The sequence below is a fragment of the Ricinus communis genome, chromosome 8, assembly GCF_019578655.1.
Source record: "Ricinus communis isolate WT05 ecotype wild-type chromosome 8, ASM1957865v1, whole genome shotgun sequence".
In the NCBI taxonomy this organism is placed as follows: Eukaryota; Viridiplantae; Streptophyta; class Magnoliopsida; order Malpighiales; family Euphorbiaceae; genus Ricinus; species Ricinus communis.
In genome coordinates this window covers 17,754,945-17,768,071 of record NC_063263.1, presented here as the reverse complement: position 1 = coordinate 17,768,071, position 13,127 = coordinate 17,754,945, and the positions used below count along the sequence as shown (strand labels likewise).

At 33.1% G+C, this 13,127-nt stretch overlaps 3 protein-coding genes across 4 annotated transcripts; 1 reads left to right on the top strand and 2 right to left on the bottom strand.

Annotated features, from left to right (window-relative positions):
* The first annotated feature begins 200 nt into the window (after nt 1-200).
* LOC8261611 (methyl-CpG-binding domain-containing protein 7) lies at nt 201-4,849 on the top strand. Of its 2 annotated transcripts, XM_048378742.1 has the most exons (6): nt 201-1,175; nt 2,767-2,883; nt 3,036-3,146; nt 3,415-3,573; nt 3,908-4,085; nt 4,549-4,849. In XM_048378742.1, exons 1-5 carry the CDS (start codon nt 999-1,001, stop codon nt 4,070-4,072), a joined length of 729 nt encoding a protein of 242 aa, XP_048234699.1. In that variant the 5' UTR covers nt 201-998; the 3' UTR covers nt 4,073-4,085; nt 4,549-4,849. The 2 variants fall into 2 exon arrangements, with proteins under 2 accessions (XP_048234699.1, XP_048234700.1); XM_048378743.1 differs by lacking the exon at nt 3,036-3,146 and having other exon boundaries at nt 204-1,175.
* A 276-nt stretch (nt 4,850-5,125) lies between these two features.
* Nucleotides 5,126-6,468, bottom strand: LOC125371010 (nuclear transcription factor Y subunit beta-like). Its single transcript, XM_048378744.1, has 2 exons — nt 5,415-6,468; nt 5,126-5,338 (listed from the first exon to the last, which is right to left on the bottom strand). Exons 1-2 carry the CDS (start codon nt 5,859-5,861, stop codon nt 5,309-5,311), a joined length of 477 nt encoding a protein of 158 aa, XP_048234701.1. The 5' UTR covers nt 5,862-6,468; the 3' UTR covers nt 5,126-5,308.
* Nucleotides 6,469-7,532: 1,064 nt separating this feature from the next.
* On the bottom strand, nt 7,533-12,812 carry LOC8269568 (protein ALP1-like). Its single transcript, XM_002535101.3, has 3 exons — nt 12,135-12,812; nt 11,857-12,045; nt 7,533-8,870 (listed from the first exon to the last, which is right to left on the bottom strand). The coding sequence occupies exons 2-3, from the start codon at nt 11,993-11,995 to the stop codon at nt 7,825-7,827; spliced, it is 1,185 nt and encodes a 394-aa protein (XP_002535147.3). The 5' UTR covers nt 11,996-12,045; nt 12,135-12,812; the 3' UTR covers nt 7,533-7,824.
* Nucleotides 12,813-13,127: the final 315 nt, after the last annotated feature.

Here is a 13,127-nt window from a genome sequence, read left to right as displayed (position 1 = left end):
GAAGTTGGTTTAAGATTGGGATGCATGAACAATGTGCCTATCCGAATTTTGAATCAATTGATTAGTCATGCAGTAGGAATTTGAAAAGTTGTGTTGCAATTACTCAAAATTGTCAACATAAAAGAACGTAGTCTGTACCGAATCGTACAACTCATGGTCGCCTCAGCAAATATTATCTTTACACAGCTGCTAATACTAATAGACCAGGCGGCTGGTGGCTGTTCACATTTCGGGTTCTTATAAAATGTTCCTACATTTCAGTCCTGATTCAACATTCACATTCATGCTGTTCCAAACAAAACAACAAAGGAAATATGCTAATAATTCTGATTTGATGGAAAAGAAAGAATGCAGTGGTATGGATGGAGCTTTTATATTTTTCTTTCAAGTAATTATCAAGTTTGAAAATTACTTCATGATGTTTTTCCTTTTAATTGCATCTGGGCCTAACATAAACACAAAAGAGCATTTTCACGGGGGAAGGAAGCAGAATTGAAAGTTCTCTTTTTCTTTTTTCTTTTAATTTCGCAAGTAAAAACTATATCTTTGATATTTCGGTTTTGAAAAGGTTCGCTTTTAATATTTAAGAAAATTAAATATAATAGAAGTACTTATGAAATCAATATGTCTTAATCCCGCGGTGTAGAATGTGCTTCCGGCACAGTTGCGATAATCATTGATAATAGTTGGATATTAGTTTTTTTATTTATATTATTTATTTATTTCAAGATGCAGTTATTAATCTGCATAATTAAATTCATGGATTTTACAGAAATGATCTATATTTAACTCAAATTAATTGTTCAAGCTGAATAATTAAACAAATGGAGTTTGGCTTTGGCCATCGCTCCTCTGCGGTTGGAGCTTGGAAGTAGCCGAAGGAAGCATTATAACAGGACAATCCATACCCAAAAATGAGTACCCGAACTCCTACAAAATAGAGAAATATCCAATAATCCCCAAAAGTTTTAACAATTTTTGCATAAGCAGAAAGACAAATGAAGAACAAGTCCTCGCGGCGTCGCCTTCAAATCCAATCGAAGAAGCAAAATCCGAAAAGTAAAGAAAAGAAGACTGTGGGTGCAATCACCTCAACATCTTCAACGCCCTTCAAATTGCCAGATGTGTGGGTTGTTGAGCGACGACCCCGTAGAACTAACTGTCGTTGCGACAAGGTTTTCTTTTTCCTAGCAATTTTACTGTTTTTTTTTTTTTTTCTTTTTGTTCATGAGTAATTAGATTATATTTCAGGTTGCTTTGTGATTCTGGCTTGATGGTGAAGTGTTTTGCTTAAGCCTTTTAATCATTTCACCTATATTAATGAATGAACTACTGATATTCTGTGTCTATTCGTGTCAAAATTGAAAGAATGCATGAGTTTTTTTGAGTACTAGTGATTCTGTCTTAACCAAAATCGATATCGGATCTTTTCTTTCCATGTTATTTATTTCTCTGGATTTTTTTAAGTAATGGGTTTAAATGCTAAAATTCTTTTATGCTATATAAATATATCCAGCGAGCAATTGTACACGTGGATGATATGAGTTGTGCCTAATGTCCAGGTTGTCCACGTAGGAATTTACCTGATACCCTCAGGTATCCTAGGATTCTATTTGTCCCGAACCCGAAGAATGTCCGCGTATACCTGAGAGCTAACTTAAAATTCTAAACTTAGGTTTTAATTTGTTGTCCCGAGCCCGATGGATGTTGGCGGACTCTCGTCAATAGGGCTATCCCAAAACTCTTAGCCAACATGCCTCTTGGGTGCCCAAGGATCTTAATTTGTCCGAACTCTGACAGATGTTAGTATACATCCACAGCCATAAATAGTCTACCCATCTTACCTTGCATACCCTCTTAAGTGTCTGATGGTTAGAGAGCATTTGATTTGTTCATAGCACGACAAATGTCAAACATATAAACAGATTATTGGGCTGCATTTTTCCTTTTTTCGACCCCTAATATCTTACCCGATATACCTCTGGCCATGAAAATGGGGTGAATTTCTTGTTTGACCCCAAAACCTGGCAGCGTTTATTTTTGACCCCATGACCATGACTAGCCTGCATTTTTCTTATTTGAAGTTTAAGGAACATTTTGGTCTCAACTGCTAGGAAATGCATCCCCCAACATCACATGGTATGGTTTCAGGAACACACTATACTGTGTTATTCTAGGTCCTACAAAGGCCTGTGAGAGCTCTGTATACTGATGTAGATATCACGCCTGATAACACCATGATAGTTTGAGACCATCTGCAGATGCTATGGTACATTTCATTAAATGGCGACATAAGGCATTCCATAGGCGTTTGGCCTAATGAATATTGAATTACTGGTCTTATCATTTTCTTAGAGAAGAAATAGCCGTTCCTGTAATTGCAATGTAGCTTGTTTTATGAAATGGTATAGCTACCATTATACAGATATAGGTTGATTATTGCTTAGAATTGCTGGGTTATAGCTACTATTATGCAAATGACAGCTTGATTATTGCTTAGAATAGCTGGGTTTTCTTTCCACTTTATTTGTTTATGGATTAGGGAAATCCAGTTTCAAATGAACTGTTTTTTATTTGTATGATTCAACTGCTATTGTAATACTTTTACTGAGAAGTGATATTGGTCAATATCTTGGATCTTTCTTGTTGGAACTTCTAAATATTCATATTGTCTAAGTAAAGCTACGAGTTTTCTTTGGTTTGGAACTGGGTGGATTATATAATATATCTGTTCAGATGCTTGAGAAATTCTTTCCTGCTATGCAGTATTACTATGAGCCTAGCATTGGACGGCAATTTCGTTCCCTTTCATCCATTCAGAAATATCTAAGCGAAAAGATAGATGTTGCACCAAAGAGGCTGAAACCTGGCAATGAAACGAATGTGAGTGTTATTGTTAACTTATCTCATTGTGATGTCATAATTAAAAACAATTTGCTTACGGATATTCTTGTTTGAAAGATATGTTTAAAAGGGTCAATACTGGTCTTGAGCCTTAGAGAAAAAACAGGGTAAACAGGATTTTGCTGCTGCAGATGCAAATTGTTCCCTGCATCTTTAGGAGCTCAACTTTCAATCTGCCAAAAGGTTGGATTGTTGAAAAAAAGTCGCATAGCAACGTCAATTATACAGGTGTCATTGACAGAGTACTATTCTGGACTAAACCTTTTTCTTTATTTCTTATATATTGAGATTGTACTACTTATGCACTTTTAAAAGTGGCTGCCGGTCTCAGTATACTAATTTACAATATAAACTCTTGGTTCAATTGTTAGCCTAAACAGACATTGTGAGTTTAGTTCAATTATACTTTTTAATTTTGTATCATTGCACTTAGTAGATTCTTTATTTACTTTTTTGGTTGATGATCTTTTGCATAGTGCAAATCATGAATAATACATTTTGTTGTTCCAGTGTTACATTGAGCCAGGAACTGGAAAGCAGTTTCGTTCCCTAATATCTGTTGAGAGATATCTTACCGAAGGAAAAATATATGAAGCTACTCCAAAAGCATTAACAAATGGAAAAGAATATTTAACTACACATAAGGCATTAAAATTGGGAGAACATACTGTGAGTCGGACAATTGAACTTCTTTATGTTTGACTTGCAAATATGCTTGATGAATCAGTATATTGTTTATGGCATTTAATTTGCTTCATTTTGCTTCTTTTGACTCATTGAAATATTTTGACGAAACATCTAGTGGATGATGTAAAAATTGGAAGACCATACAACAATAATACTGAGTACTGTAATTGGAAATTTTATGATTATGACATTACCTTATGTGATTACATAAATCTTTATATATCTTTTGTAGTTCTCTGAGATTACAAAAATATCTTATATCTTTTGAAGTTCCTAAAGCTTTGTTTCTAACAAGAGAAATGTTGCTTGCAATAAGGTAAAAACTTCACTTGTAGATCTTCACAATCCCCCCGTGAGAATAAAATGGGTTCTTGGTCCTAGGGGAAATGCTTGGAGTCCTCTGATAGATGATACTCGGATCCTGGAATCAGTGAAGCATAAATGGTTCGAGACATTTGTATGGACCCTCAACTATGGTTAACACAAGACTCGAGGTATTTCTTCTCACAAAGCAAGTTTTTCTAATATCTATGCAATGGCTTGATGACCTTAGCTCTTTGTTGATACATAATAATTTTGTAAGATGATGTATTGCATGTAAATTTCATGATGATTTGGGCTAAGCTCTCGCCCTCAACTTCTGATAGAGCTCTCACCCTTTAGTTGAACCAGTGACCTTTATAAAGGAGAAGAGAATGCATGAGTGTTTTGAAATGGATATGATATAGTGAGTACAGATTTTAAAAACAAATATGTTAAAAAGCAGCACCATTTCACATGGTCTATTACCCAGCATTTGGTGATAAGTTTACATCTTTTCATCAGTTTTCTTTACATGTTCTCATGTTCTCATAAGTATTCTTGGAGAAGCATAGATATTTCCTTTGTGTGCATTACAATTGTGGTAGAACAAAATCAAATTTTCCTTTTGCTGGTATAATTTTATTGGTTTTGCAGTCAATACTTGCAGCAATGCAATTCAAAGCATTTCTCTGAAGTGAAGAAGATCGAGTTGCTAGTCTGCTTAGGCCAATTCCGGTGATTCAGTTACTAAATCACTTTCCTGAGTTTTAACCACCTAATGTATAAGTTTTGTCGTTCTCTGTGCAATTGCCTGTAAGGTTTTAGCCAATACTAATTAGCTACCTCTACTGAGCTGAACATAGTCAGCTCAGCTGCTTGACTATGATAGTTGACCATGTTCATATGTTCTTTTTATTGCTTATCCAATCAAATAGCCTTGTTTTTTCGGAACAAAGTTAGAAGTAACAATTGACATAATTTACTAATATGGAATCTAATGTATGATTTTCATGGTCCCAGAATTTTGCATACATCTGTGTGAAGTTTGAAGGTAAAGACATGCCTGCTAGACAAACAGTAGCAGCAGTTGTACAATGAAGAAAGTAATCAATGCATGACCAAGACCTAAGGTCCTGCAATAGTGTCCTTCAGAAGTGATAAATTTGCTTGTTTAAGTGTAATACGATATCATCATTAAAAACACTTGGTACCCAAAATAAATAAATAAACGAAAGAATTACAAGTGGTTTAACTGATAACAACACCTTCTATACATAGTGTAAGATAAAAAATTTAAAACTTATCTGGAATTTCTGATATTCAGAAGGGAAGTGAATTGATCAGCCTCATTGAATTGTTCCATCTTTCGTGAGGTAGACATCTTTGTGTATCGGAGACGATACGAAGGTGGCTGCTAATCTTGCCTAGTCTTAGTGTATGGTATCTGTGCATCAGAGCAAAACTAATTAATCATAACTGAAAACAGCTAATCAAGAGAGATGGAAGAAGAAAAGGCGCACATTATAACTAAAGAATGAACCAGATTCAAACACTATCCTCTCTCCTTCTCGGTTACTTGTAGCTTCCGGATGATTCCAACTCCACGGCGTTAAGAACGAGCTATCACGTCTCAAGAACGATGTGAATTGCCTGAATTGATTGGCTTGAATTTGCTGTAATGTTGCAATATATTGATTGGCTTGAATTTGATGTAATAACCTTAGTTGCTGCTGGTGCTGGTGCTGCTGTTGTAAATGTAATAATAGCCAATGTTGCTGCGCAGCAGCTTCTTCCCGACGTATTAAGAGCTGCTGCTGCTGCTTATAGTAGGCATAAATTTGGTCAGTGTCTGGTTGAGCTGCTGCTACTGCTACTGTGGCTGCAGGTGCCTGGAGTTGGTGTTGGTATTGGTGCTGGTGCTGGTGCTGGTGCTGCTGAGGATCATCGTCTTCAATCGTCCGAGTCATGTTATTTTCTAATGTTTTCAACAATAAAGCAGCTACAGGAGATTAATAGAGTTATACGTAAAGAATGTTAACTTATAGGGGATTTCTTTTCTGGGGTTCCCTACTCTGAATAGGACTTCTAATTAGGAGATTGTAGAAGATAGAATTTATTGAATAACATAGTTTGGTTAAATATAAAATACTGTCTCCTCCTCTATTGGGAGTTTAAAGTTTTCATCACCCAATCCTAAAAAGGAGAAAAGGTAACAGGAGAGTCTCCTTTTCTCTATAAAATCTTCATTGATAAATTAACCGGAATATTTCATTCCAAAATAAATAAAACAAAAAGAAGAAATTTCATGGGACAATATTTTTTTTAAATAATTATTTTTATGACTTTTTTCAATTTTTTCTTTTTATAATTTTTTTCAATTTTTTTTATTTATACGATTTATTATTATTTTTAAATTTCATTAGAAAAAATACTAAAAGTACGCATTCATGATAGAATATCATTTAATTTGCATCACTGTGAAACCAGTTAAATCATGTATATTTATCATTTTTATTTTATATCTTTATATTTAGTATCTATAAATTAAAGAATATTTCATATTTTTTAAATAGCAATTAGTATATTTTAATGATATGAAGATGTATATTTTAAAAAATATACTATGATATATCACTAAAATGCAGCTAAAAATACATGAAGATATAATTAAAATAAAATAAAAAAAAGTCATAAAGATAACCTGTATCATAATTCTATTAAAAAAATGATACTAGAAAAATATCAAAAATATATTATAATGCAGTTTTAAAAGAAAAATCATATAAATAATTTTTTTTTTTCAGATTTTAAACTATAAAAATAAAGTCCATAAAAATGTTGGATTGCCTTTTGTACTTTTACATTTCTATCAAATGTATCTGATAACATAGAATTTATCGAACTAAATCACAAATTAAAATATTTGTATAAGTTTTATACTTCGAGCATCTAGAAATTGTTGAATCAGCATTTGTTAACCAAAAAGTATTAATATATAGGTTTAACTTAATTGCTAAAAGAATCATGTACTTTTAATTTATTTTTTTAAACTAGCAAATTCTTTTTGTTTTATCTATTTTAGTTGTTTATGACGATATTAATTTTAAATTTATTTTTTTGTTACCAGTATTTTTTAATTTAATATCATAAAATGCTAAAAGGAGATAAATAAAAAATTAAAAAATAATAACAAAATTCCTGACTAAGCAAAGGCACTTAACCATACTTTTGTCTCCTTAATAGCCTCATATTCTTCATTCATATTCAACTGTGAGAAAAGTGATGAATGATGGGAGACAGAGGTGGAAGTAGAATTTGAATGATATAAAACAATATATTTTATTTATATTGCTTAATCAATATTTTTATAATTATTTTTTATTTTTCTTCAACCTCAACTCAAAATTTTAAAGAAACTAGATTTAAAATAAATGTCATTACTAATTTATGAAAAGATAAAACATGTTTGCAATTAAGTAAAATACTACATCAGTATTTTCGGATGTTGAATGTTAAAATTAACTTAAATGAGCATAAAATAAAAATTATGCCATGCAAACTTAAGAGTAAGAGTCTCATATATAAGAAAGAGTAATATCAATATCAAGAAAGAGGCACATTGAGATAAGAGATTTTCATGGCAAAACCAAAATGATTATTCTATTACTAAAATGTTCCTCAACTCTTGGAATAAAAATTATGTTTTCTAATGTAATAAAAGCCATCACTGGAATGGTATGGTTGTACCTTATGATTTCATGAGCATTGCCGACTGATACACCAATTCTGCCGAGCTATTTACAACTTCTTTTTATGGAAAAAAGAAACAGAAAATCCTTAAATGAAAGGTCATGTCTCAGAAGCATTCTTTAAGTAAACAGTTAACTAAATATTTTTGTTGGTGATCATGCTCTGGAAAATGGAAAATGTTCATGGTGGCAATCTTCCAGACAAGTATAAAGACAGCTTGTCTCTCAGACACACACCTTTTATATCCACGGATTCACACTTCTGTTGTTGGTAGTCCAAGTCATGCTCGTGAGAAGAAGGAATGTCGTCCTGTGCCTCATCTTCCATATCAATAATAATGTTATGTAACAAGCAGCAGACAAGAATAATTCTTGGCAACCTATGTTTGTCAGGCCTCCACATCACACCTTGAATGATCCTCCACATCTCCTTCAGCCTTGCCAATGCCTTCTGGGCAACTATCTGCGTTGCAGAATGCCGTTTGTTGAACTCGACTTTTGGTTCTGATAGTTCTTTCCCTTCATAAGGAACAATAAGATATGGCAGTAGAGGAAAGCCTGAATCCCCAATTATATATTCCCTTATTTCTGTTCCTTCAGAAAGCTGCAGTTTTTTCCCATTCAGCCTTTCTTCTCTTTCACACAGTTTATGGAAGTTTGAACTCTGAAATACCACCCAATCTTCCAGTTTTCCTGGCCATCCAGTGACTATGTCCCGGAACCTCATATCGGGGTCCACAATTGCTTGCAAGACCATGCTGTGATTCTTTTCATGATCAAGCCACACATTACTTGCAGGGTCTGAAGAAGACAGCAGCATCATGATGTGAGTAGTATCAATCACACCACAGCAATTAGGGAGACCTCGTATTTTCTCAAATTTAGATTTTATTTCTGTCATTTCTGATTCATTAGAAGGCCATTTTAGGTGGTGAAGCCCCCTTTCTTCCATGGCCTCCACAAAACGCCAGGTCACTTGGGAGACGGTTGAGTGATTCACCCCAAAGAAATCAGCAACTGTCACTAATGAATCACCAGAACCCAGCCTTCTTAAAGCTACAGCTACCAGATCATGCAAAGTCAAAACCTTGCCATTTAGAAACGTAAATTCCCTTGATTTAGCAGCCATATCTTCCTTCACAAGTGAGCAAATGTAATTGAACGTTTTCCTAGACATCCTAAAAATGTGTTCAAACTTGTTCAAATTCTTTGATGGAGATTGAAGACCTGCAGATAGGATAAATGAGGAAACAGGATTATAGTTAGACTGATTAGTAGCATTTTGAGTGAACTCCAGACTCGCGGAATTTCCTACCAAAGTGCCAAAAGTTCTATAGAATGAAAAAGATCTTTCAGTTTTTCCATCTGATAACAAGGATATACAAAAGGCATAAAAAGCAAATATAGATATTGTGCATAAGGGATGGGAATAAGAAGAAGAAAATGAGTGCTCTCATTGTCAAATTATTATGATCATTTGCACTAACGGATGATACAACCATATTCATATTTTCATAAAGAATTAAATCTAGTAAACAGTAGAAGGTAAACAAACAAATATGTACTCCTAACATCAGGGCTGAAAAGGTGTATGATTTAAACACAGCAATATCAATCTAAGAAGTTATTGGAAAGATGGTTTAACAAGAACACTACATCATAATAGACAAAATTTACATTTTATTTTTGAGATAAAGAAAGACATGATTTAGCATCTTCCTTGGGAAAACTTACAGGTTGCCAAAATAAGACAGGGTCAAAGAAAGAACTCATGGAAGATACTAAAAGAAAAGCAAGCTTTAAAATGCCTTACTTCTTGTATTTACAGTCATGACAAAATAAACAGATAAAATGAAAGAAAAATGACAAACTTTCTCTCATCTTTCTTTCCTTTTCTTTAAGAGCACCCAAATGAATTTATTGTTGCTGGAATGAAGCACAGCTTGATGAGATGTGCTTGTGAGCAAAATGTAGTATCTGATGCTGCATAATATTAGACGCATGGAAATGAGATTCAAACAGCAAATGCTGTCAGAACACACTCGTGCTCATCTCAACTAAACTTTAATCCAAAACTAGTTGAGCTTGATTATATGGATGCTCAATAAGCAGTCACTGCTTTGTGGCAACCATCTGGCATGCATCTGTCTAGGTCCTTATGATATTCAATGAACAGTGATGCAGTCATGTTTATGTAGAAGATTAATGGCAGCCATTTTATCTTGAATTCAGACCCCAAATGTATATAACTGAGACACTAAATCTGATATATATCCCATAACATGAAAGCCAATGAAAATGGAAATGCCCTACCTGAATTTAATCAGATACAATTTGAAGATTTTTGTAATAGAAGATACTTCATGCAAGAAATGCTCCCGAGTTACGCAAAACAATGATTGCTCCAGAACTGAATGTTCATCTCTTGCAAGCTTCAGGCTTCTTATACGCCATATTAATAATAATTACACAATTACCATAACATATTGGCTATTGACACAGTGTGCTATCTGATACTACTGATCTACAGGCAACAAATTATATCAGTAATAAAATACCTTAAAGCACTAATTGGTAGGTTTGGCACCACTTTCCAGCAGGTTTTATCAAGTCTGCACTCCTAATCAGAACCTCAAATCCCAAGCAAATTAATAAATGAATTCCTTGAGGATCCATTTGGATAGTGCATTTGAAATAATATATATATATATATATTTATATGAATTTGGGCATCATAAATACCCAACATTAATATGAATACAGAACTCCCATTTATTTTAGTTCTTCATATGAACCTTGAAGTGAATTTCTTCTGCTATTTTTTACATCTATTTTGTCATCATAAATAGACTTCCCCACTTAAGTTGACCACCGATATGGGAATTGTCTCATTTCTCATCTCTGAAGACATTTCTTCATAACAAGATCTCCTGATTAAACCATGAATAATAGTAAACAAGTTGTATCTGCCTCCTTATTGCTGGATCTTGAAAAGGAAGATACTTTCACAAGGAAAAAGGAATTCCAGTAACACTCAGATTCACCTTCTCAGGTATTCTAATTGAACACTGCTTAATTCCAAGGCGACATTACATTCGACACAATCAATTAAGAGTCTTTTACCACTCAAGTAGAGTAAAGAGTTTGAAGAGTATCCAGGACCAGGTAGTTGTAGCAACCAGCTGTGAGCAAAGAATCAAGAAAAAGAGAGAGAGAAAGAGAGAGAGAGAGAGAGAGAATGATAGTAGACCTGACTAACTGATTGAAATGGCAATAATTGACCAACTTGTTGGCAATAGAAGCAAAATCTGGTACTGAGATTATGTAAAAAGCAAGCTATTGTTAATAACTTTCAAACTTTTGCCACTCTGATAACTGATTGATATTCTTTACAATCTCTTCACTTCTCTACCTTCTAGTACCAGTTCATTAACAAATTGATTTATTTATTTGTTGCTAAAGGAGGGAAGCAAAGTTTATTGGCAGCCTAAAAGGTGAGAAAGCACTGTAAAATATATCCCCACTTAAAAGAGCAGGTCAACACTGTCAAAACCCAACCAAATCCAGGTGTACTAATAGAAGTAACCATTTGCTGCAAGCAAGAATTAGTGAACTATGTTGCTTCAGCAGATTATCAGCATTTGTTAAAAAGTAAAGGTTTTTATGAGTTTTCAACCATATTGCCCCTTTTAAAGTTATTATTGGATTTCTCGATTGTTGTAATAGAGATTTGCAGAAGTTGCAGTCCTAAAAAGCACGTAGCAAGCGCAGAGGCACAGGCATTATGAAATGACATATGCCATTTCTTGTCTCAGATTTCAGCAAATGCATTTATTTTCAATTAACAAGAGACCACCTCAGAATCTTATCCATACCCTCATTTGACAAAGACAACCAGAGTATTATCAAATCCAGATTAGGGATCCCTGACAATGTATTAACACACAACTTGAATAAAAGGAGAAGCAGTAAACTAAGATAGTCAAATTAACCAAAGTTGTATTCAACTCATGAACTGAATTCAATCAAAATATAGATAAAACTTGTTAACTCATGATCAATGACAGCAATATCAGAAAATCAAAAAACATCATAACAAGACATAGAAAAAAGAGTATAAACAGAGCAAACAAACAAAAGAAAATAAGAAAAAAGAAAAGAAGAGGAAACGAGATAACAATAAAGCAACAAAATTTATAACAAGATAGCATACCATTAATCCTTTTGGAGAACTCATCAAACCAATCCAGAGGCGCTTCTTTCTCTGTAGACCCAGAAGCAGAACCAGAAGCATTTTCTTCGGTTCTTTTATCTGTCTTTTTCCTCTTCTTGTATCCTCTTATAGGACCCATCAAAGCTTAAATGACCCAAATTAAATCCAAACTCAAGGAATCCACTATAGCTGCAAAATAAATTGAAGATTCCATAGAGAGTAAATTAGAATCAAGAATAATAAGCAATACCCATTACTAATAATACAAGAATACTTACCAAAGTCACAAAGAGATCATGAAACAATAGTGAGAGTGATAGTGGGTCGTATAACATGCAAAAATAAAAAAAAATTCATGAACCAAGGCAGAGTTAGTTGCAGTGTTTGTTCCTTTATGTTGTGTGTGGTTTTTGAAGCATGCATATAAATGAGAAAAAAAAAATTAATAGTAATAAACTAATATTTAAATAATAATAACAATAGTAACAAAGAAGATGAAGAAAATTAATGATGAGAAGATAGGATTAAAAAATAGTTTAAGAGGAAAAAAAAAAAAGGAAAAGAAAAGAAAGGAGATTCATATATGTAGATAGTTAAATAAATATAAAAGAAATCAAATCTAGGTGCGAAAGTGCTAAAAACATGTGGGTAGGTCTTAGTTTAAGACAATGTGGCAAGAGAATTGAAAAGGCAATGGATGGTAGTAGCAGTGTTGCTGCTTTAGAAGTTTAAGCTTTAAAGCTTTTGGAGTTAAATATGGAAATAAATTTGTGCATTCTATTCTTGTCATGTCTCTGGTTGGATGCATATATGTTAGAGATGAATGAATAATCCTTTTTTTTCTTTTCTTTTTCTTTTTTCCTTTTAGAGTCAGTTGAAGTTTAACATCACATAAATGTCCATTTTATAAATAAATTCATATTTATTTACCCATCTGACGTATAATAAGTCGCAATGATCATCGAATATTATTTATAAATAATCAATCGGATTATTTCGTATGTTTGATTTTAAAAAGAAATTTCAAATTTCATGCAAAAGTTAATAAGATTATTTGATTTTTAGGTATTTCTGTAATTAATGTTTAGAAGCATGATTATATAACTTTATTTCATCACAGTTTTCTTAAAAGTCTGAAAATAAAATAATTGGGAATTGGGAATTTGCAAAGCCACGAAAAGATGAGAGAACTTATATGATATTAGAATATAATGATTGATTATTAACTGATCGTTTGATTTTAAATTCTTAAAAGTTGGTAAAATTAATTA

Bases quoted from the DNA above. Each gene is read 5' to 3' on its own strand.
- LOC8261611 (XM_048378742.1), top strand. From the start codon at position 999: ATGAAGAACAAGTCCTCGCGGCGTCGCCTTCAAATCCAATCGAAGAAG. The intron at 1,176-2,766 runs GTTTTCTTTTTC...CCTGCTATGCAG, and splicing joins CTAACTGTCGTTGCGACAAG to TATTACTATGAGCCTAGCAT. The intron at 3,574-3,907 runs GTGAGTCGGACA...GCTTGCAATAAG, and splicing joins TAAAATTGGGAGAACATACT to GTAAAAACTTCACTTGTAGA.
- LOC125371010 (XM_048378744.1), bottom strand. From the start codon at position 5,861: ATGACTCGGACGATTGAAGACGATGATCCTCAGCAGCACCAGCACCAG. The intron at 5,339-5,414 runs GTGCGCCTTTTC...TCTGATGCACAG, and splicing joins GTTCATTCTTTAGTTATAAT to ATACCATACACTAAGACTAG.
- LOC8269568 (XM_002535101.3), bottom strand. From the start codon at position 11,995: ATGGGTCCTATAAGAGGATACAAGAAGAGGAAAAAGACAGATAAAAGA. The intron at 8,871-11,856 runs GTATGCTATCTT...TCCTATCTGCAG, and splicing joins GTTCTCCAAAAGGATTAATG to GTCTTCAATCTCCATCAAAG.